At 43.2% G+C, this 24,217-nt stretch overlaps 1 protein-coding gene across 1 annotated transcript in view; it reads right to left on the bottom strand.

The window, feature by feature from the left end:
• The window catches only part of Gpat4 (glycerol-3-phosphate acyltransferase 4), a 34,215-nt gene extending 15,189 nt beyond the window's left edge, over positions 1 to 19,026 (bottom strand). The window contains exons 1-2 of the mRNA XM_085844066.1: positions 18,906 to 19,026; positions 1,308 to 2,291 (exon numbers count right to left, since the gene is read on the bottom strand). Of these exons, the coding sequence (XP_085700192.1) occupies positions 1,308 to 1,472 (165 nt within the window). The 5' untranslated portion in view covers positions 1,473 to 2,291; positions 18,906 to 19,026. The remainder of the gene's footprint in view (positions 1 to 1,307; positions 2,292 to 18,905) is intronic.
• Between the last annotated feature and the right edge of the window lie 5,191 nt (positions 19,027 to 24,217).

The following is a 24,217-nucleotide window of genomic DNA, read 5'->3' as shown; positions in this document are numbered from 1 at the left end:
TCACCGTGCAGGCCCCACACAGAACTCAGAAGTGCATGGATAATGGTTGCCATGCAGACAGGCGATGACAGCACCAAGTCAGAGAGGCCAGACAGAAGTGTGCATGGATCATGTATGACTCCATCCACACAAAATACTAGTTCAGACTGGCTTTGAACTAGAAATCCTCCCCAACAGTGGGACTGTAAGAGCTTCCTTTCAAGTGGTAACAAGTGGCAATTCGAGAGGCCGTGGCTGTGCAACCTGAGCAAACTCAACCCACCCGGCTGGGTTTAGAAGGGTTGGGTTTATATTCTGCTTATTTGGCCTCAATTATTTAAAAATAATTTTTAACTATGTGTGTGTGTGTGCATATCTGTGTCTGTGCACACAGGTGCAGGTCCCACAGAGGCCTGAAGTGACCCACAGTTATGAGTCACTGGCTGTGGGTGCTGGATTTACATGTGGGTCCTCAGCAAGAAGCAGGACATGCTCTTAACCCCTGTACTCTCTCTCCAGCCCCACCTTATTCTTGTAAGGACAGTGAATTACCACAGAGTTCAAAGGAACTAAAGGAAAATGGAAACAATAAAGACTGCGGAGTGCTTGAATCCTTGGCTTGAACCAGCAAACCAAACCACAAAAGCCTGTAAGATACCACATGAGTAAGTGCATCATATTATCATGGTATTGCTCAAAGGTTGCAGTTTCAGCTGTGGAAAAGAATTCCTGAGAATTTGGTAACTATTTAAAACAGATCCTGCAACTAAAGTAGCTAGCGACTCTGTCTAAATATTAGTCCTGTGGCACAGATCAACTTCTAGGAGATACTGCTTCTCATCTGCTTCCATTTAACACAACCAGTTCTCTTCAGCAGAACGCTAAGTTCTGACATAGCCTCTATTTTTTTGGAAAATAATTCAAATGCTCTTTTTTCTGTGCATTCTTTTTTTTTTTCTTCCTCCACCCCCCCCCCCCCCCGACAAGGTTTCTCTGTGTAGCCCTGGCTGTCCTGGAACTCACTTTGTAAAACAGGCTGGCCTTGAACTCAAATCCGCCTGCCTCTGCCTCCCAAGTGCTGGGATTAAAGGCGTGCGCCACCACTGCCTGGGCTCTGTGCATTCTTTTTGCATGAATGCAAGACTCTACCTCAGATTACAGCGACAGGAAAAATGAGCGCATGAGCAGCCTTATGTCCTACTACTTGTTCTGCATGTGACAGTGTCTAAGCCCCACTCTGTGGCACAGAAGGTAAAGGAACCATTCTCTCTGCTAATGTCCTTCCTTCTCTTCCCAGTGAGGAGACCTATCGCAGAAGCACAACTTACCGCAAAGATCTTTAGCAGGGTTTTCATGTAAAGCTTTCGGATACCAAAGGACACTCCAAAGATGGCAGGGACGATGATGAAAACAAGCAGCAGGGTGAAGAGGACGGTCAGGGAGATACCCAGGAGGTTGACAATCAAGCTATCAAAAGGCAGCAACAGGAACATGGTGGAGGACGCACGTCAGGCTGGTGCCCTCTTTTCCACACACAAACACGTCCTTCAGATGGTCCCTTCAGATAGCACAAGCCTTGGAAAGGCAGCCAGTCCCTCACGGGTGACAAACTCCATCTCAAAGTTCATGTCATCCAACTGCCTGAATAGAGCTCTGGTGCAGAACTGCAGAAGGGTCACAGGAGCACTCCAGAAGTGCCAGGTCTCCCGGGCACAGATGACAATCTGTGGTGAGTCGGCTGGAGCAGCACCTGAGTCCTGACTGAGTGTCCGGGCAAGCGAGCGGCAAGCTTGGGACAGCTTTCTGTTCAGCTATGTGGCTGCTTCCAAGGTTTTACTTTCCTCCTGCCCCAAAGCATTCAGCGGGTAAATTTGTCCTAAAGATCTGTATTGTCAGAGTACCAAGAAGAGTTCGCCTTGGTGCCAGAAGAATCCTGAAACTCCAGTAGACAAGGGTAGCTGCTGGCACTTCACACCCAAGGCTGCCGAACGTCAGTATGTAGAAATTAAGTAACGTTTACTTAAAATTCCTTCATAAGCTAAAACTGAGTTCACTGTAAAGAGTTCATAGCTGGTCCCATGCTCCCTTGAGGGGGCTCCTGATGCTGGCTGACCCAGGACCCTCCTACCCAGAGAGCCCCAGCCTTTGCCAGTAGCACACAGAGGCTGGCACAGAACGTCTCATGCTGCCTGTACTGAGCACTGTTCCAGACACGCCTGGCATTGGTGTCCTCCGATATTCTTCTCCCTTAAGGCAGCCTTCTCAGCGGTGACCTGAGTTCTTGGCAAAAGGCTGTTTACATGCTGCCAAAGCTGGGGGTGGAAACAGAAACACCATCAGTCACACAAAGCAAGAGAAGCATTAATGTGCTTCCTTCCATATGTGTGACAAGGGACAGCTGTGGTAGGGTGAGCCCACACAGGTTGCTTCTCTATCCATCAAGGTCAAAAGGCAGCAGGCAAGCAGATACAGTATGGGGGAAAAATGGACATTTCCAGTATTTTCAACCACAATGAGTGAAGCTGGCCGTGCATGCCAACTTTCTGATGATGAACATTTTGAAAGGTAAGGGTACAATATGAAATGTCAATGCCCTGACTTGTCCCATAGTTACCCAGAGTTCTTTATAACAGATGCACTGCAGGACTAACTTTGTACTCTTAGTGTATAATTCTTGCTGACACAGGACAGTCATTGGTTCTGTCCCCCCAGGAGCAGGCAACAGAAGTTAAGGCCTTGTTAACAAGGCACACTCTTCTTCGTTTGCTTCTCATTTTGTCTTAATGAACTTGAAGGAGAGTTCTATTGGTAACAACAGAGCTCTCCCAATGCTTTGCAGGTGCATAGTTTGCAACGGTAAGACTATATCAGGATTAAGGTCATCTGCCTCCTAAAGCTGGACAATACGAATTTCTAGTAACTGCGTGTTAAATGCTACTACTTTACATGACTTGGTACCAACAAAGTTCCTAGAAAGAGAACTGTATAGGAAAAGGAAATATACATTTAAACTTTTACAAGATATTTATCACATTTCTTCCATAGAAACCAAGCCCTTTCAGTCCATTTCACTACACTGGCTGCTCATAAAATTCTACTATTTCAAATATCTCATGAAAGTAGTCCAATATATAGTGCTCATTCCAAACTATGTTACCAATGCAAGTTCCTGAACTTGGGAGCATCCTATCAAATTTTTCTAGCAAAATTTTTTGCCACGTGGTGCTGGGGACAGACCCCAGGGCCTTCCTTCCTTGACTATGTTGGGCAAGTGCTCTCTAACAGAGCTACACTCTGCCACAGGGAGGGCTCTGGTTCTCCAGGAGTCACAGTCCAGCTCTGTCCCAAGCCACAGTTCAGGAAACGAAATAGGTACTGACTTCACCACCAATTCTGACCAATGTTTTATGAACCAATGTGTGCTATCTCAGGGCTGACAAAGTAGCTTAGTGGGTAAAGGCACTTGCCCTCAAGCTTAAGGCCTTGGATTGTTCTCCAGGACCCACATGGTACAAGCAAAGAATTCCCATATGTTGTCCTCTGACTTCCAAATATGGCACATGCATGTGTACACATGTACAAACAAAATAAGTGTAATAAAAATGTTATTTCATCTGGCTATCTCCTTCCTGTCAGCATATTTTGTTTCCATTTCCCAATTAGTAACTGAAACAAGGCAGACACAGACTGGGTTCTCCTGCATTTGATTCTTCTACGTGCCCAGCTAGCTCGTGGTCAGATGCTAACATAAACACAACACTTCAGTGTCACCAATCACAAACAGCTGTTCCTGCTTCTCATTACCACTTCTTCCACTTTCAAATTATTGCCAACATTTGCTGAATGCTTACAACACAAAGGCACTATGGTAAAAGCATTACCCACACATCATCCTCACTTACTCTCCTAACAACTCCACTTACAAACAAGCTGGTAAAATTTAGGAGAGTAATTAAACCTCCCAGGGCCAGACAACTTAGTATAGCAGAGATCCAGAGAAGGGCCCATCAATCTCATCTCATGCTCTTTAACAACACTTATGGCTTCCTACATCCTAAACTCTCCTGAAATAACCAATCAGCACTGGTACCATTAGGACTGCCTACAGAGAAAGAAAAAACACAGGGCAGATCTGGAATTAGAATCTGCTCTTCTCAGAATCCAAGTACATGTGTGTTTTGTTTTTTCATTTTTATAAACTGCCTAAACTTATTACACATGCCAGATTTCTAACCACATCCCCAAAGTGATTGAGGAATTTGCGTCATTGTGTGCCTTACACCTGTTAGAGCCTAGCCTAATGCAAGAAGCCACACCTCCACTCCACCCTCTATCCCCCCACCCCCACCCCGTTCCCCTTGACCAGCAATCCCATGAGAAGATGCAGCAAGAGCCCTCTGTCCCACTGGCCAAGGTTACCTCCAGTTCCACGGGCCCAGCATGACTGTCACATATCAGATTTGACCCCACACGTCAAAGTTTTGAACATTTTTCTTTGTATCACAATCATCTGAGAATTCCCAAGGTTATTCTGGGTTCATGTCCCCAAAACATTAAAATAAACACATGTAGCAACACACTCATTTCCTCACTTAGGCAGGAGTTGACCAACCACACAGAACTGGCTATGGTTTTTTTAAATAAGGCTTTGAGCTTGGTGTGGTTTTTATAACCTTAAAGAGATGTGGAAACCAGGATGTGTGAAGGAGACCATGGCTTGCAAAAGCCTACAATACTGACCACTGAGCCTTCACAGAAGTGTCTTGTAACTATCCTTTTCCCCCATGAGAGACAGTGACCTCTCCCCTTTGCCTGCCCCTCTTCGAGTACTTGCTCATGAAAGCTGGACTGCAGACCAGAGAACCCTCAACTAGTCTGACAAGTTCTCTGGCCAACACCAATACTCATGTAGTAAATTCTTAGAAGTCAGGAAAACAATACACAAGCTGCAGTTATAAAATAACTTCCTGAAGAGCCTGGAGGATTAGTAGAAATAATAAAGGCAGATGTAACCTGAAATATCAGAAAACTGCTCATTTAGGAGCAGCTATTACTTTGTCTCAAGTAACACGCAATACATTCTCTTAAGGGTGTGTGGTAGGGAAGTCATTAATTAGAATTTAATCTTTTAGCTTCTACAGCCAGACTCCTGCCAAACACTGAGAATCACCCCCTACCCCGACTCAACTGTTTCAGAAAGAAACACAAGAGCCAGCTAGTTCTGAACCTGTCAGGAAGGGTGCGCTACTATAGTCAGAGACAGCGGGTTACTGAGCCAGCTAAACTTTTAAATCCTGAGTGGCAAATCTGGGCCTCTTAGGGCTCCAAATGTCCTCAATTCTTGGAGGGACTAATTCAATATATACACATTAGACAGATATTATGTTAATAGTCAATAAACAAATATCCTACAGATAAGAGTTAAGTGAAAAAGCAAGCACAAAGTCACGATTTCAAACTTTCATGATGGCTAAGTAGGAAAAGACGGTAGAAAAGGGTGGGAAATGAATTATTTAAATTCATTTAAAACTCTATGCCAGTTCAGATCTATTCACAGGTATGTGCCAGGAGCAATTACCACTCCTAAACACAGAAATAAATATTTTCAGAAAGCATTCTGAGAAATAACATGTCTTCATCAGGTGACCCACGACCATTAGAATAAGAATGATAACAGAATATGATAGTTATCATATGGTAACTCTAAAGAAATAATAAAAGTGCCCTTTTATTAAAAATACATGGTGAAGGCTGGTGGGATGGCTTAGTAGAAGTGCCTGCTGTACAAACTCAATGAATGACCCAGTATGATCTCCAGATAGAAGGAGAAAATGGACTCCAAAAGGTGTCTGATCTTTACATGTCCATATACATGCCTGCACATGTGTACATGAAAACTGAGTCCAAATGCTGCCCTCTGATCTTTACATATTCACACACATGCCAGCGAATATGTGCATGTATACACGTACTCACAAATTAAAATTTAACTTGTTTAGGCCACATAGGAATAGATTAACATTCTAAACACATAAAGTGCAATGCTTGTCACAGATTAAATACCAATTAATAGTTCATACCATCCACCACCCCCGTCAGCAAAGAGCTGTCCGAGTTAGCTGTATGTGTCAACTTTACAGAGTTTTCACACGTACATCTGTGAAAGGAAGTATCACTGAGACTAGACGACTTGAGAGCATGTCTGCTGAGGACTGTTTTAACTGTTAATCGACACAAGAGGGTCAGTCTATTATAGCTGGCACCATTCTCTGATCAAAGACCCCTGGGTTGTATAAGAAAGCCAGTTAATAAATGAGCAAGCCAGCAAGCAGTCTACCTGTTCAGGTTCCTGACCTGACTTCCCTCAATGACTGAACTATAACCTAGAAGTTTAAGTCAAATACACCCTCTTCTTACCTACAATTGCTATCTACCACAGCAATATTAATACAAGTAGAGCAGGACCAAAAGAAAACTCAACTTTATCTTGAGTGTGGACATCAAAAGTAATCTTAGAGGTAAAGGGATTTCATGGGACACAAAATCCAAGCAAATAAAGAAAAAGAAAGAAAAAAGAAAAGAAAAAATACACCAGTAAGCAGCAAGTACTGCATTACAAGAAGAAAAAAAGATAAGTATAAAACAACAACAACAACAACAACAACAACAATAACAACAAATGTGATTTGAACTTCTATGGTAAGCCAGGTGTGGTAGCCCATGCATGTGGTCCCAGCACTCAGGAGGCTGAGGCAAGAGGATGGAAGTTCAATTATATAATAAGTTTGAGAAAAGCCTCGAAAACATGACAGTGTCTCAGAAACCCTAATCAAACCAAACCATCCCATCCCAACCCAACCCAACCAACCAACCAAACCAATCAACCAACAGCACTATGGTAAATTTTACCAAACCACTGTGTTAACAAAAACTATAAAATACCCTCAAATGTCACTGGTTAAAGAGTTAACATGTTATGATTTCTTTGAAGAATGACTGAGCAATTGTCATAGAGCTTAAGTGTGGTACCTTAAATCCAGCAATACTACTTACAGAAGAGTCTCCTAATAAGAATACATGAAAGCAATAGTTCTCAACCAGGGCTGGGACTTTTACAGCCCTTGAGGGCATTTAACACTGCAGTTATGTTTGGTTGTCATACCTCAGAATAGGGATACTACTAGCACCTGGTTGCATGAAGCTGGGATGCTACTAAATACGTCAGACACAAGATTTCCCCACAACAAAGAATCGCCTTGTCTAAATATCCATAGGGCTGAAGCTGAAAATCTTATACTAATACATCTACAAAAGGAATTAGGTACAGCTGTACTTTAAATATCTAAAAGGAAAAAAAAAAAAAGCCAAGCCTCATCGGCAGAAGACACAATAGCACACTATCTTTTTAAAAACCAAGATAAGCTGTAAAAAATGGCTCAGTGGTTAAACGAGCTTGCTGTGCAAGTATGAAGACCAGCATTCGCAGCCCAGCACATACACAAGCCTGTATCCAGAGCACAACTGTATCCCTAGCTCTGAAATCATTAGGGATTGCTGGGATCATTAGGGATTGCTGGCTTCCAGACAAGCTAACCTCCCCACCACCAAAAACCCAAACAAACAAACAAGCAAGCAAAAAAAACCCCAGCCCCCCCAAAACAAACAAACAAAAACAAAAACAAAAAACCTACCAAACAACAGGTTTAGGGTGAGACTCTGTCTCAAAGGAAGAGAGTGAGAGGACACCTGATGCCCTCTTCTGGCTTCTGTGGGCTGCACAAATGTGTGCATACACTCACATAGAAACATACAGATAAATAAAGATCTGTGTGTGCATGTGCATGTGTGTGTGCGTGTAAGAGGGAGAGAAAGAGACAGAGAGGGGGAGAGGGGGAGGGAGAGGAGGCGGGGAGAGAGCGAGTGAGTGAGCTAGCTCATAGCAGAACACCTGCTTAGCTATGCCTCAGAAACGTTCTACTTCCCAACACACAGAAAGAACAGCACCGTAGGGGAAGCACATCTACATATATAATGATAAAAACCCAATGTTTTAGCAGGCTGTGATGGCTCACGGTTGCAAGCCTAACACTAAGGAGGCGGAATCAGGAGGATTGCAATTTTGAACCAGTGTGGGCTACATACATAGCCCAACCCAGTCTCAAAAATACAACCTCCCAGTTGGAAGCAGAATAATGTCTACAATAAATACCAATTATGAGGAGGGAAATGAAAAACATATCCCATGTCTACAGCTATTTGCATACAGTATCGCTGTTGGATTAGTTACCTACAAAATTAACGCCACTGCTTATCCTTCTGCATCTTTAAAACTGCATTCATATTTTCAGTAGGTAAGTTTCAGTTCACTCAGAAGAGACACCCTAAGGTTTGAATCCCGGCTTACTTCCTTATTAGAGTGAATGGGATTTGGGTCAATTACTTCAATCTCTTTCAGCTTCTGTTTGCAATACCTACTGATGGAAAAGTCTGCTCAAAAATGTAAAATCTGGCTATCATTATAAAGACAAAAATTCAGGCCAGCATGAGAAAAGGGAATGGGAGTACACTTCTGGTAGAAGTGTTACAAGCTATCCACTGTGGAAAATCAGTATAGAGCGCTCAAAGCACTAAACATGGAACTTCAATATGACCCAGCAACTCCACTACCTACCTAAGAGAGGAAACCATTGCACCAAAGATACATGTTACTGCAGCACTATTCACAATAGCTACAACATGTCCTAGTATGTACCCAAATAATAAAATAAGGAATCAACTCAACTCCCTTCAGTAGATGAGTGGGCAAACAAAATGTGGACAGTATATAGACATGATAGAGTTTATTTAGCCATTAAAGTGCAGTTCTCATTTACAGCAACATGGATGGAATCAGAGGCCAATCAATCTAGTAAGTGGACTGTGGAGGTTTTGTCTGCTGGTCTCTTATTTAAAATTGTGAAGCATGTACCTCAAATCTCTGCCAACAGTACTTATCAACCAGATCAAGCCATCAGCTCTTATCAACAAATGCTTGATAAATTCAAAGTATAAATATCAATTATCATTGCAGAGCTGGAGGCAACTAGCTGGTGACAAGCCACAATGTTATGAGTTAACCACTGGGAATCCAGTCCAACCTCTGCATTTTATGAGCTCTAAGAGTTAACTATTAACTAAGATAAACCACAGGACAAAAGCAGTAGGATACATCAGATCTAATCCCACGGCTAGAGGTCTTAGGTCTTCCTGCTCCTGGGATAACTTTCACATTTGCTTTTGGGTGGGTTAAATGTCAGATCTATCCAATGCCCACTTCTGATGTGACAGCAAACATGGCTTCCAGGCAAGGCTGGGCTGATTTCACTTTAACTGTTATCAGTAGTGAAACAGAAATAACAGCTTGAATGGGACGCTGCAGGTCAGTAGGAACTTGTTTCCCAAAATACAGAGCAGCACTGAGACGAAGTTAAAGTGACCGCAGAAAATCACAAGTTCATACACTTGAGGTCAGCTCAGCTCTGGGTAAGATAAATCATCTAAGGTAGAGTCCGTTTACAGGCAAAGGATGACTCTTCACTAGGAAGGAGAGAGAAGCTGGGCTGAGATGAGAGCTTTGTCCTGTCTGTTGGTCCCAGTCCTGTCTCACCGCCCCTCCCCCATTCTGAACTCACTAGGGTTAGCACTGGCTAATAAGTAACACGGTACACCTAGTCTACTCCAAACAACAGAAAAGTCTCTTGAAGGGAGGGAAGAAACAAGAGGAGCCACTGTGCTGGACTGAACTGCTTTGCTTCTCATCCACTTAAGAAAAGACAGTATGGGGGCTGGAGAGATGGCTCAGCCGTTAAGAGAACTATACTGCTCTTCCAGAGGTCCTGAGTTCAATTCCCAGCAACCACATGGTGGCTCACAACCATCTGTAATGGGATCTGATGCACTTTTCTGGTATGTGTCTGAAGACAACTACAGTGTACTCATAAATAAAAATAAATAAATCTTAAAAAAAAAAAGAAAGGAAAAGACAAGACAGTATGTAGGCTGGAGAGATGGCTCAGCAGTGAAGAGCACTGAAGAACACTGCTTTTGTAAAGGACCCAGGACTGATTTTTGGCATCTGTATGGTTGTTGACAAACATCTGTAACCCTTGCTTCTTGGTACCAGATGCCCTTATCTGGCTTTTGCATGTATCACATGCACATTGTGCATACATACTGTAGATAACACACACATTTTTAAAATCAGAAAGGGAGAGAGGGAGGGGGAGAGGGAGAGAGAGAGAGAGAGAAAGAGAGAGAGAGAGAGAGAGGGAGGAAGGGACAGGAGACATGGCTCAATGGTCCAGAGCACTCCTCCTCTTGCCGAAGAGGATTTGGCTCCCAGCACCCACGTGGTCTCTACAGTTTATACATTGTTATAACTCTAGTTGGGGGAGGGGGGAGTCCAATGTCTTAGGTCTCAAATGGCACCCTGGATGCATAATGCCCTTATATATACATAAGCAAAACTCACATACACATAAAAATAAATCTTAAAATATAAAAAGGGACAATGTGGGCCCTAGTGAGATGGCTTAGTAAGGGCACTTGAAGTGAAGCCCCAAGAACCTAAGTTAAAATCAGCAACACAGTAACAAAGCAGTTCAGTAACAGTGACTCCATGTTTTAAGTGAGGCTGCTGAATCTTTGTGCAAAGGGTGTTTCTGTTGTTGTTCTAAGGCCAGTAACAGAACCTGCAAGATGGCACAGGGAATAAAGATGCTTGTCACTAAGCCTAATGACCTGAGTTCGTTTCCTAGGAATGACATAATAGAAAGAGAGGACCAGATGGGAATGTTGATGCACATCTTTAATACTGGATGAAACACAAGGGAGAAGCAGATGACAGCTCCCTATGACTCTTAGGGCAGCCTGGTCTACAAAGTTAGTTCCAGGACATCAAAGCTACATAGTGAGACCCTGTCTTAAGAAACATGAGAACTGACAAGTTGTACCAACTTCCACCCTCATACCATTGAACAGAAAGAAGCTCCTGCATGTGCACACACACACACACACACACACACACACACACACACATTTAATACATATTTTAGATGTCACTAACAAATTCAATGAAAGCATAATTAGTGGTGATAACACTTAGCCGCCTAGAGAGGACAGATGAGTGGCAAACAATCATGAAAGGTACTCCGCATTATGCCAAGGAAATGCAAATTCCAATTATTAGAGCCTATTTTACATTCATGAGCATGTTTAAAACGAAAAAGACAGCATTATCAAAGATGGGATGTATAATTGCAACTCCTTGTACCCCTAGTGGAAAAACAAGATTCAGTGTAATTTAGAAAAGTTGTCTGACGAAACATGAAGGACCTCCAAGTCATCACAAGACACCCTGAGACAAAGTTCTCAGCATAAAGATTTCCCCCAAAGGGACAAAGGACAGGGAATAAGAGACAAAGACAGGAAATAGAGGACAAGGAAGAAGGGGAATAGATTATTTGTCCCAGGGGGACCAAGGACTACCTCTGAATAGAGAGAAGACCAGCAGGGCCCATAGGCAAATGGCAGTTCATAGGAAAGTGGGGGACCTTGTGTTAGGATGAGCTGGTTGATTTTGATTGGGCATGTTAAGACAGCCAAGGGGGAGGAAGTAGCCAAATAGGAAATAGACCTTGGTGGCTAGCTAGCTTTAGGAATGTAATCTGATGGGTTAGCAAAAGACAGAATAGAGGAGAAGGGCAAGGCAAAAACTATCGGTGCCATGTTTGTCATGTGCGGGACTTGCTACAACCTGTCGAACTATTAATGTGATGGTTTCTGTTTTGTTCAAGTCCAATTCAAAGAAACAAAAAGCTGGGAGCAGTGGCCCAGAGCTGAAATCTCAACACTTGAGAGGTTGAACCAGGGGTTCATGGGTTTGAAGCCAGCCTGGACTATAAATGGTGAGTCTCAGGACAGCCTAAACTATATAAAGATTTTGTTTCAAAAATTAACACAGCTTGTGAGTTTAGGAGTGCCCAGGACCCTGGAGGCAGAAGCACAGACATCTCAGAGTTTGAGGCTAGCCTGGTCTACATAGTGAGGTCCAGGCCACAGGGCTATATACATGAACTTAAAGGGTGAAGGATATTAACTCTGCAGTAGAAAGCCTGCCTAGAACACACAAGGTACTTCCAGCATTCACACACAAACATACATATAAAGGGATTGTTATATGATTCACTGTCCTCTTGTGGGAGGAGACAGCACAAGCATTGCAATCCCCAAACTTAAGAGGTAGAATGAACGACCATCCAGAGCTCTATGAAGACTCTGAACAAGACTGTATTAAACTCAAGACACTCAAGAAGGGGGGGGGGGGCACAATGATGGGACAACTGTCTAGCTATGTGCAAGGCCAGAGGCTCAATCTCCAACACTGTAAGCCAAGAAACACAGAAGGCTAATTTTTTTTTTTTAACTTTAGTTTTGTCTTTTTTTTTTTTTTCAAATTCTAACCTTTTTTTTTTTCTTAATTTTTTTTTTTATTACATATTTTCCTCAGTTACATTTCAAATGCTATCCCAAAAGTCCCCCATACCCTCCCCCCCACTTCCTTACCCACCCATTTCCACTTTTTGGCCCTGGCATTCCCCTGTACTGGGGCATATAAAGTTTGCAAGTCCAATGGGCCTCTCTTTCCAGAGATGGCCGACTAGGCCATCTTTTGATACATATGCAGCTAGAGTCAAGAGCTCCGGGGAACTGGTTAGTTCATAATGTTGTTGCACCTACAGGGTTGCAGATCTCTTTAGCTCCTTGGATACTTTCTCTAGCTCCTCCATTGGGGGCCCTGTGATCCATCCAATAGCTGACTGTGAGCATCCACTTATGTGTTTGCTAGGCCCCCAGAAGGCTAATTTTTAAAAAATATTTTTAAATGCTAATGCATTTTGTGTGAGTTTGCTTCTGTGCAGGTCAGAGGATAACTTGCAGGAATCAGTTCTCTTCTTTAACTATGTGTCTTAACAAACTTGGGTTGTCAGGCTTAGTGGCAAACACCTCTACCTAACTGAGCAATCTCATCAGCCCATGGTTTCTAAAATTCCCAGTTGACATTGTATTAAAGGGTGATCTTTTAATACACATTATGGAATCTAAAGAGAACTAGCATATCACTATTACATTCTTTTCAAAGTGGCTATCATTAAAACTGTAAATATGCTTATATTTTTAGTAAATAGTACTGACTTAAAACTATTGTAAAGGGGCTGGTGAGATGGCTCAGCGGCTAAGAGCACTGACTGCTCTTCCAAAGGTCTTGAGTTCAAATCCCAGCAACCACATGGTGGTTCACAACCACCTGTAATGAGATCATCTGACGCCCTCTTCTGGTGTGTCTGAAGATAGCTACAGTGTACTTATATATAATAAATAAATCTTTGGGCCGGAGCGAGCAGGGACTGAGCAAGCGGGGTTGACCGGAGTGAGCAGAGGTCCTAAAAATTCAATTCCCAACAACCACATGAAGGCTCACAACCATCTGTACAGCTACAGTATACTAGTCACATACATAAAATAAATAAATCTTAAAAAAAAAAAAACTGTTTTAAAGGGAAACCCTGAAAGTAACTATTTCCAACTACTAAAAGAGAAAGTGTTTTCTCTCCCTATCATTAGGGATGGAAGCGTGGGAGAAGCCCGGAAGATCTTGAGTGAACCCCAGTTACGGACACTGAGCTATTTACATAGCTGGCTCATGGCTTGGCTTTGATCTGATTTTAACTGTGCCCTAAATCTTTCTTCTTAAAATAAGCATATATATATTGTTTTTTTATCTCACAGAAGCACATTTTTAAGAGTATATGGATTTTTAAAGAAGCCCTGGACTTTTTAAAGTGCTGAAATTTTTGCCAGGCATGATGGTACATGCCTTTAATTCCAGAAGTTGGGAGGCAGAGGCAGGTAGATCTCTGAGTTTAAGGCCAGCCTGGTATATAGAGTAAATTTCAGGACTATATGAAAGAGAAGCAGTTCTCAACCTGTGGGCCACAACGTTTAATAAGAGCTGCCTAACACCATCTGAAAACAGCGATAGTTACATGATTCTGTTTTTTAAAAAGTATTTTTATATGAGTACACTGTCACTGTCTTCAGACACACCAGAAGAGGGTATCAGATCTCATTACAGATGGTTGTGAGCCACCATGTAGGTGCTGGGAATTTGAACTCAGGACCTCTGGAAGAGTAGTCAGTGCTCTTAACCATTGAGCCATCTCTCCAGCCCATGATTCTTTTTTTTTTTTTTTTTTTTTAAAGATTTATTTATTTATTATATGTAAGTACACTGTAGCTGTCTTCAGACACTCCAGAAGAGGGAGTCAGATCTCGTTACGGATGGTTGTGAACCACCATGTGGTTGCTGGGATTTGAACTCCGGACCTTCGGAAGAGCAGTCCGGTGCTCTTACCCACTGAGCCATCTCACCAGCTCGCCCATGATTCTTAATAGTAGTGAAATTAGTTATGCAGTCGCAACAAGAAAATTTTTATGGTCTGGGGTCACAGTATCACAAGGAACTGTATTAATGGGTCATAGTCTTAGGAAGGCTGAGAACCACTGTAATAGAGAAATCCCATCTCAGAGACTGCCGAAGGCTGTGGGACTTCTAAAGTTATGCTTTGTACTGTAATAGGAACATGAGGTCTTGGGATCAATAAGAAAGGGGAGATCATGGTTTAACAGTGATGTGGCTGTGTCAAGTTGACAAGGGGTCAGTTGTGCTGGTTAGTTTTTGTAAACCAAATATAAATTAAGTTTCCTGGGAAGTTGGGCTCCTTTAATCCCAGCACTCTGGGGGTAGAGGCAGATGGATCTCTGAGTTTGAGGGCAGCCTGGTCTACAGAGTAAGTTCCAGAAAGCCAGAGCTACACAGTTACCCAAGGCAAAGGAAGCTCACCTGAGGAGTTATCTCCATCAGAATGCCCTGTGGGCACGTAAGTGAGACACTTTATTAAACTGATGGGGAGGGAGGCACTGAGTGGCACCATTCCTGGGCAGATAAATCTGGCAGTATAAGGAAACTGAGCAAGCCAATAAGCCGACTTCCTCCATGGTTCCTGTCCTGAACTTCCTTGATGATCAACAGTGACTGGGCTGTGTAAACCAAGTAGACCCTTTCCTCACAAAGTTGCTTTTGGTCACCCTATTAGTCACTCTTCTATCGTTGTGATAAAATAGCATGACCAAGGCAACTTACAGAAGGATGGGTTTATGGCGCTATGCTTATAGAGGGATAAAAAACCTATGAGGACAGAACAGAGGCAGCAGGCATGACAGCAGCCACAGGATGCTGAATGCTCTGCTCCTATCCTGAACCACAAATACGTAGTAGAGTGGGAACTGAAGTGGGAATGGCATGTGGCTCTCAAAACCTCAAAGCCACATCTCCTAAACCTCTGCAAACTACGTCACCAACTGGACACCAAGCACTCAAATGCCAGAGACTGGGGAACGCGGGATGGGGATGGGATACGGATGGATGGATGGATGGATGGCTCAACCACATGGTTTCAAATGAAAGCAAACTAGGATACCATGTCAACTAGATGTGGTTGCTTTCCATTAAGCTCCATCTGTGTGACCATAACTGTATTGGTTACAAGCTTACAAATGGCCATCCCGAAAGTAAATTTACAACCATGTACAATAAACCCATAGCCTATACTCAGACCTAAATCTAAAGTACTCTAAAGTCTAGGATTCGCTTATTCACAACATGACTTGGAGAACATCCCCACATTAAGTATAAGAAACTGGTGCACGAGTAAAACTATAGCTATACACCCGTGCTAGACTTTATGTCACTGTGACCAACATGACAGAGTAACTCAAGGGAAAAAATGATTGATTCTAGAGGGTTCAGTCTAAGGTTGTCTAACTCCATAGGCTTGGGCAAAACATGGCAGCAGGGTGTGTGATAGAACTAGCTGTTTGCTTTATGGCAGACAAGAAGCAGGGATAGAATACAGGAAGAAGACACAGTTCTGAAGGGTGCAGCCTACGACTTAAGTCTCACAGCTAGACCCTTCTCACCTCTCACCACTGTTCAGTAAGGCCATCTATATGAATACCAAGGAACGGATCTATTCACTAACTCGGGCTACTCATAATTTGCTTCTGAAAACATGTTCAGAGACCTTCAAGTAAGCTTTGCTAATCTAAGCATTTCTCAATCCAATGACGTTAATAATTAAGGTTAACCATCACCCAGGATGAAAGGGAGAGGGGAAGAGAAACAGAGGTACCTAGTACAAAGATGACTAGAATCAATACTCAGGAGTTTTGCCACACACTGTAAATGGATAGAATGTGCTTCAAGGAACTCAGTTATCTTACTTTTTGCTCAGCTTACCAGTTTAACGTGCACAGGGGAGCTCGTTAATTGATGATTCTTAGTGCTCTTGTAAAAATACTTCCGCCCTGAACCAACTAACCTACAGATTCACTTAGTCATGTTGTCCCATTTAAAGCATCCTGTTTTAAAAACAGGTTATCTCATGCAAGAAATCTTGGTAAGCTATTTTCTGCATGTATGTACCTCAGTTAATTTATTTAAAAAACAAGCAACCAAACCAAACCAAACCACTCAACACATTTGAAGAAATTCCTTTAACTGGGCCTTGGAACTAACTATGCAGGCTGCCTGGTAAAATTCATCCTTTCCTAGTTGCAATACTGTTTCTGGAGGAAAAAAAAAAGTAGAACTGCACAAGGGCATTTTGGTCAATGACTACCTAAAAGACAGTGCCTTTTACTGCTGATACACTGTAGCCATCTTATTTTGCTGTGAATAAATTTTATGATGTTCTAGTAACAAACTTTCTAATAGTGCCCCACCATTTGAGCTGGGTCCCTAGGGTGATCCCCTTAGTGGCTGTATTAAATAGCAGTGAATGTTATCTAAATCTCTTCTATTTAATTGCCAACCATCTTTAAGTCAGTAATTCCCAAAGTCTTCTAAAAGTTATAATCAAAATTTGTCTTTTGTCCCACACTTATTTTTTTTAAAATTAAGCACAGTTCATTGTACTACTCTGTCCTTCATTAGAAAAGCTTGTATTAACTCATCTACACGTTTCATGATTATAAGTTTTCAAGGGAATCTGAAAGTGGCACTTCACAGTGGCAGAGAAGAAAAAAACCCAATGCAGAGCTGGGGAAATGGGATGTTCTTCCTAGCCTCAATATTGGCCTCTATGGATCTGGACAAGCCAACGAACCCCTCTAAACATGAAGGCTCGTTTAAAAAATAAAGACAATGGACAAAACCATCTGAAGTTCTCACTCACGAATGTGCATACTGAAACCAGAATTCAGGTCTCTTCCTTAGTCATTTTCCACTTCCAATTGTTTTATTATTTTACGAATGTTTTGTCTTCATGTATATATGTGCATGCCTGGTGTCTGAGGCTACAAGAGGGTGCCAGATCCCCTGGAAGTGAGTGATAGACTTTTAAGAACTTTTAATAATAGGGTATCTTTCAACGAAAACATATTACGATTTTATGCAATGCTACAATCTTCATTTTGAAACTTAAGCTACTTTTGACTTGTAAAGGCTCACTGTCTATTATCAAAAACATGGAGATGGGAGATATACAGCTCATTGGTAAAATTAAATAAAGCACAAACCCCCAACACACACATACACACACGGCGCGTACTCCAGCGCTAAATTTTTGTTTCTTTCTGAGATAGAAAAAGTAAAATAAATGAAGATGCAGATATCGCATGATTAACCCCAGGTGTCACTGAGCATATATAACAATGGGCATACGTTCCTGGTTTTGCATATCTGAAATTCTCCAAACTATAGATCTGAAAAATTACTCTCAGAAAGAGGAAGGATATTTAGCAGGCAGGATTACAGTTTTGACCATAGTCTTTGGTCGCAGTGATTTTTATGCCTGTCTTTACGGGGTTGCGATACAATCTCGAAGACACGCTCCTAACTCAACAGAGACTCTTAAAAGTTCTGCTCAAATTAAGGAAAACGAGCGAAACCAAAGTTCTTCAAAGGCTATCTACCGGTAATACGCAAGAGCTGGGTATGGGATGGAATTTAACGTCCGCGAAGCCTGACAATTTCACATAGATTATTCTACAACCTGTGAGTCACCAATGTAATATCCAAGTAAGATGGAAAGTGAATAAATAAGGCAAACTTTCAGGTAGGATGCTACTACCACTGAGGGCATGGAACCAAGGCGAAAGGGAGTCTGGGGTGTGAAGAAGGCTGGAAATAGTGGCAGTTCTAGTTAGTGGCTCAGGAAAGTCCATGTAGCATCAAGCAGGGCTGCCCCTAAACCGGGGCAAACCTGGACACTGGGACTCTCCAATGCGGGAAGGGGGAGAGGGGGCAGACCCGAAGAAGAAGACAGTGTGAGCACAGCACGGGGTAAAGGACGGATTCCAGGGGGGAAAACGCGTTTCCACGTGATCTAACGCCGGGTTCTCAGCCACGCTCCTCAGCTCCGGGCCACACCAGGCCGAGGCGGCGAGCGGCCTGCGGAGAGGAGCGTGGTCGGTTGAGGAGGAGAGAAACAGGTCGGGGAGAGAGGAGCCGGGCGGCCGAGAGGAGGAGGGAAGGGAAAGAAAGGGCCGGATGAGGACAGCGGGGCTGGCTGAGCCAAGGAGCCGGGAGGCAAGGAGCCGGGCGACTGGAGAGGAGATGAGGCGGCAAGAGGACAGCGGGGCTAGCCCGGGAGGAGAGGAGCGGGGCTGGCGAAGGACAGGAGTGAGGCAAGCGGGCGTGAAGGAGCTCGGACCGCCCAGCAGCGGCTGCCCCACCGGAGGGACCCCGGCCCGCGGCTGCCGACCCCACGCCCCACGCCCCGCCCGGGGCCAGGGGCGTCCGGCAGGACCAGGTCCATCCAACTCACCGGCCGTGAGGCTCGGCTCCAGTCCTCGGTGACTGCCGCTCCCGCCCTGCCCTGCCCGCCGCCGGCCCAGGCCTACGTAAGAGCGTGCGTACGCCACCCGTCTTTGTCTACGCCGCTGGACGTGGACCCCACTCCCCTCAATCCCCGCCCCCGCGTCCCGCCCAACCGCGCTTGCGCGGTGTTCCCGGAGGACCGGGGTGGGCGGGGCTCCGGCGAAGCTCGCTCCTCCCACTGATGCTCGCCGGCGTGAGCCGAGGTCGCTTTCCGAAGGCCAACCGGGGCCTTTCTGAGCTGTGTCCAGAACAGGCATCGTTCCCGGGGAGAGGGAGAACCCGGCATGGCGAGGTTCATTTACTGAGTCTTTGTGGGAGTTTGTGTGAGATTCGGTTCCGGCTGGCCACGAAACGTTAGCTGCCAACCCAGCACTCCCGGGCATCCCGGAGCTTCTCTTAACGTAAGTGGCTGGTTGGCCAACTCCAGTTTTCCAACCCAGCCACAGTTCTAACTAATCTCTCCTCAGACTGGAAGCTTCAAAGACAGGCTTGTTTTGCTGACGTGGGTCCTTTATAGTGGAAGAAAGAGAAAAAAGGGGTGGGGGACACGCCTCTTTTGCCCACCCCACCCCCTTTTGAGACAGATCGTCTTGTAATACAGACTTGCCTCAAAAACTGCGAGTTGCCCAATGACCTTCAGTTTCTGCACCGACTGCGTCCACCTCCTGAAGTGCTGGAATAAACTACCGTCCCAAGTTTTATAAAGTGCTGGGGCTGGAACTCAGGGCCTCGTGCATGCTAAAAGAAGCACTCGACCAGCTGAGCCACATTCCCAGCCTCCGAGTTTATTGCTTTTGTATACTTCCAAGAGTACCTAACCTTTCCCCTAATTCAGGACTTAAACTTCCATTTGATTTCTTCACAAACTTTTACACAACTCCAGGTATGTAACTATAACATAGGAATACAAGACATATGTAATGATAATAAATTTATTTAAAAGCATTTTTGCTATGTATTTGTAGCTTTCCCATATTAACTATTAAAGCAAATTTGCGTATTAATGAGATGGATGTGTTTGCCACTCTTTTTTTTTTTTTTAATTTTTTGTTTTATTTTTGGTTTTTTCGAGACAGGGTTTCTCTGTGTAGCCCTGGCTGTCCTGGAACTCACTCTGTAGACCAGGCTGGTCTTGAACTCAGAAATCTACCTGCCTCTGCCTCCCAAGTGCTGGGATTAAAGGCATGTGCCACCACTGCTCGGCTGCCACTCTTAATATAAAGAAATCAGCTAAATATTTGATACCAAAGGATATAAAACATAAAGTTTCCCAATGTTTTAAATTTTATAATTGTCAATGCTGAGAACACTTTTTCACAAATACCTTGTACAAAACAGCATTAGTAAGTTTATGAAAATTTCAGAAATTATTAGAGATTCTGCCCTAATCCCAAGCCAAAATTGATTTAACAGATTTTTGTGAGCAGATTAACTGAAGCAGTTTTTAAAATCAAGAATTCTAATACAGTGCAACCCCTGAATATGCTAATTTGATGCTTACTTACAATGCTTACCTGCTGAGGAATGACTACAGGAAAATATTTTTTTAAAGTCATGGTTTCTTTAAATAAACCATTGTTAACTAACGTGGTAGCTAACAAACACTCATTGAAACACTCCACAGATGTAAGGGCAAGAGGATCAGAAGTTCAATGTCACCTTTAGCTATACAGTAAGTCCAGGTCTGTTTGGACTAACCCTGTGACACTCTGTCTTAAAACAACCCCTGAAGAACTAGTGAATGAGTCAGTGGTGGAAAGGCACTGTTGTCAAACCTGATGACCTGAATTAATTCCAGGGATCCACTCTTACAAGTTATCCTTTAACCTCAGCAGGTGGACTGGGGCAAAAGCATGCTCATGAATGCGCATGTATGCAAACACGCCAACACATCAGTGGATAAATGTAATAACAACATTTTTAAAACTAACACAGGGCAGGCATGGTAGCAAACACCTTTAATCTAGCACTTAGAAAACAGAGGCAGTCAATTTCTATAAGTTTGAGGCCAGCCTGGTTTGAATAGTAAGTTCTAGGCTAGCCAGGGTTATATAGTGAGAAAATAATTACTTAGAAATATAAAAGATACAGGTGGAACTAGAGAGATGGCTCAACAATGGACAGTTCTGACTGCTCTTTCAGAGGACACCAGCTCCATTCTCAGCACTCATGTGATAGCTTATAACTAACTCCAGTTCCAGGGGATCCAATAGCCCTTTCTGGCCTCCACAGACACACATGTGGGCAAAATGCCAATAAACAATTTTTAAGTAAAATTAAAATAAGTAAATAAAAACCTTCAAAATGTACTCTAGAGAGTGCCTAGAAGTAAGATGTAAGTGTGAAGTTCAAAGCTGACTAGTGAGCAACATCTTTTTAAATATCCTTTCCAGAGCTGGAGAAATAAATGGCTGAGTGGCTAAAGTGCTCACTAAGTGTGAGGATCTGAGTTCGAATCCCCAGCGCCTATGTAAAAGGCAAGTGTACTAGAGGAACAAGGACAGGTAGGTCTTGGGGTGAGAGGCTCACTGACCCGTCAGCCTAGACAAAACATTGACACGAGGTTCAATGAGAGATCCTGTCTGGAAAACTGTGCAAAGTGCTTTGGGAAGATTCCAGAAGTTGGCCTTTCTGGTTTCCACATGTGCAGACATATACAAGATGGCAGGCTTATAATCGATAACATTCAGGAATGTAGGATATCTTTACTATGATCAAAGTTAAAAGGTATAAAAAAAATTCAGGCAATTTTGGGGAACAGGAAAGAGGCTCTACCTACCTAAAGTAACATACATTCAGACCTTAAGTGTGGCCACTAACCTAAAAATACTATATATGAACAAAATAATTTCATGTCAACAGCCTTCACAGCAAATGCTGTTCATTGTGTAGGAGTTCTTTTCAGGATTTATTAGTGTGTGTGTGTGTGTACATTGTGCAATTGCATGAAGAGGCCAGAAGGACAGGTTCTCCTGGCTGGAGTGTTAGATGGTTGAAGGTACTGGGAACTCTGGAAGAGTGGGAACCCCGCTGTGATGATAACCTCAACCCCACCACAAATCCTGTATATGAACACTGTATTTGAGCTCTCTGAGGGGCTCACAGCCATGCTTTTCCATGCATCTTCCTTCTGAGGGTTTTCCCTCCTAACCCTTGAACTTAAGCCTATATGAAAACATCTTTAATATGGACTGGAGTGATGGTTTAGTGGGAAGATCACCTGCCGTGCAAGCACAAAGGCTGGAGTTTTGACCCACAGAATGCAGTCTGTAATCGAGAGTCTCTGGAAGCTCGTGGGCCAAGTGTATGAAGTGGTGATGAGATCCTGTCTTAAACCAGCTAGAAGGTAAGGGTAGACACCAGAGTTGTTCTTTGACCTCTATACACATGAGGTGGCATATGGATAACTGTACACACATAAACACAAACATATTAACACAACACACAAATATTAAATAAAGATGTGGGAGAATGACCTTCTAAGCTTATGTGTTTGAATGCTTGTTTGAGAAGGTTATGGAACCATTTGGAGGTTGAGCCTTGCTGGAGGAAGTGTATCACTGGGGTCAGGCTTTGAGAGTTTATAGTCTTATTCCACTTCCAGTTAACTCTGTTTGGTGTATGTGGTTGAAGATGTCATCTCTTAGGGAGCTGGGGAGCTGGCTCTGTGGTTAAGAGTACTGGGTGCTCTTGCAGAGGACCTAAGTTCAATTCCCAGCATCCACATGGTGTGGCTCACAAGCACCAGAAACTCCAGTTCTGACTTACCTGGGCACACAACACATATACATACATGCAGGCAAAATGACTATACACATTAAAAAAAAAAAAACTTTCAAAAAATGAAGACATGATCTCAGATTCTTGCTCCTCAGCCACGCCTCCCCACCATGATGGACTCTCATCCCCCTGGAAGCCAAGCCACAATAAACTCTTCTATAAGCTGCTTTGACAGTAATGTTTTATCACAGCAACAGAAAGTAAGTGCACAGTCATGTAGCACAGCAACAGAAAACAAGTATATAATGATGTTATATCATTGGCAGAAAGTAACTATACAGTGATATTGTATCACAGCAACAGAAACTACTTAGTAACGATGTAACGATGTTGTATCACAGTGACAGGAAGTAACTATACAGTGATATTGTAGCACAGCAACAGAAAGCAACTATGTAATCAAATCTCCACCTCTGCTTCATAAACTGGCTAGTCCTGAAGTGCTTTTCAGCTTCAAAGCCCCGTGTGGCCTTAGTTGAGGGAGATATGCCTTACCTGGGGGAAGTGGTGGAGAGCTGAGCCTCTTGTGCCTGTATCCTAAAATGCTGACAAATCACACTTTTAAAAAAATGCATCAAACCACCACGGAAGATTGTGTCGACTGTGTATGGAGAAATGTTTAAGATGCATATATCTTGAGGCAGGAAGATACTTTCCCCAAGTCCTTATGGGAAGAAAAGGGGAAAAGAAAGTTTAAACATGAGCACATGGGCCTGTGAATGAGATAGGTTCTGTGGACTCTCTATAAGAGTCTTAAGTTTTATGTCTTCTGATTCCTCCATTTCAAAGTTGCTCTTAAATGTGAAGGATGCCATTTCTAGAATCTTCCCAAAGGAGAAACTTGCTGTCTCTTTGAGTCAGGAATATGCTAGTTTAAAATCGCTTTATATCTCTGTATGGAGGCAACCTTCAGAGCAAATTTTAATTGCCTTGGAATTCTTGTCTCTCAGATGGCCAGACTTTAACTCGACTCCTGGAGGATAAAATCCTTTCCTTTCCCACGTCCTGTTAATCTTCCCTCTCTGTCACGTTTCAGTCTGCAGGAGCAAGGGGTAGGAGTTGGTCACAGATGTTGATGCTGTTGCATGAGGTTTCTGTTCACCGATACCAACCAAGCAAAGCCTCTCGTCAGCACACCCTACGATTACTGTCAACACTGTAGGCTGTATGAATAGGTTGCACACTGTCCAAAATTCATAATGCCAGGGTTCGTGGGTTTTTAAACAGGATTTACTTTTAAGTCCTTTTAACTATGTGATTGGGCAAGTGCATATAAGTGATGGTGTCCAAGGAGGCCAGAGGTGTCAGGTATCCCTAGAGTTGGAATTATAGGTGGCTATAAGCCACCCTATGTGGGTGCTGGGAACCAAACCCTGCTCTTCTGAAAGAAGAGTAAATGTTTTGAATCACCAAACTATTTCTCCAGTTCAATGGGATTTTGTTTTTATCCTACATACCTTAACTGCTTTTTAAGGCTGG

Source organism: Mus caroli, unplaced genomic scaffold, assembly GCF_978045245.1.
Source record: "Mus caroli unplaced genomic scaffold, Mus_caroli_1 scaffold_10, whole genome shotgun sequence".
Classification (NCBI taxonomy): Eukaryota; Metazoa; Chordata; class Mammalia; order Rodentia; family Muridae; genus Mus; species Mus caroli.
The sequence above is the reverse complement of the archived record's forward strand: the minus strand, read 5'-3'. Positions and strand labels throughout refer to the sequence as shown.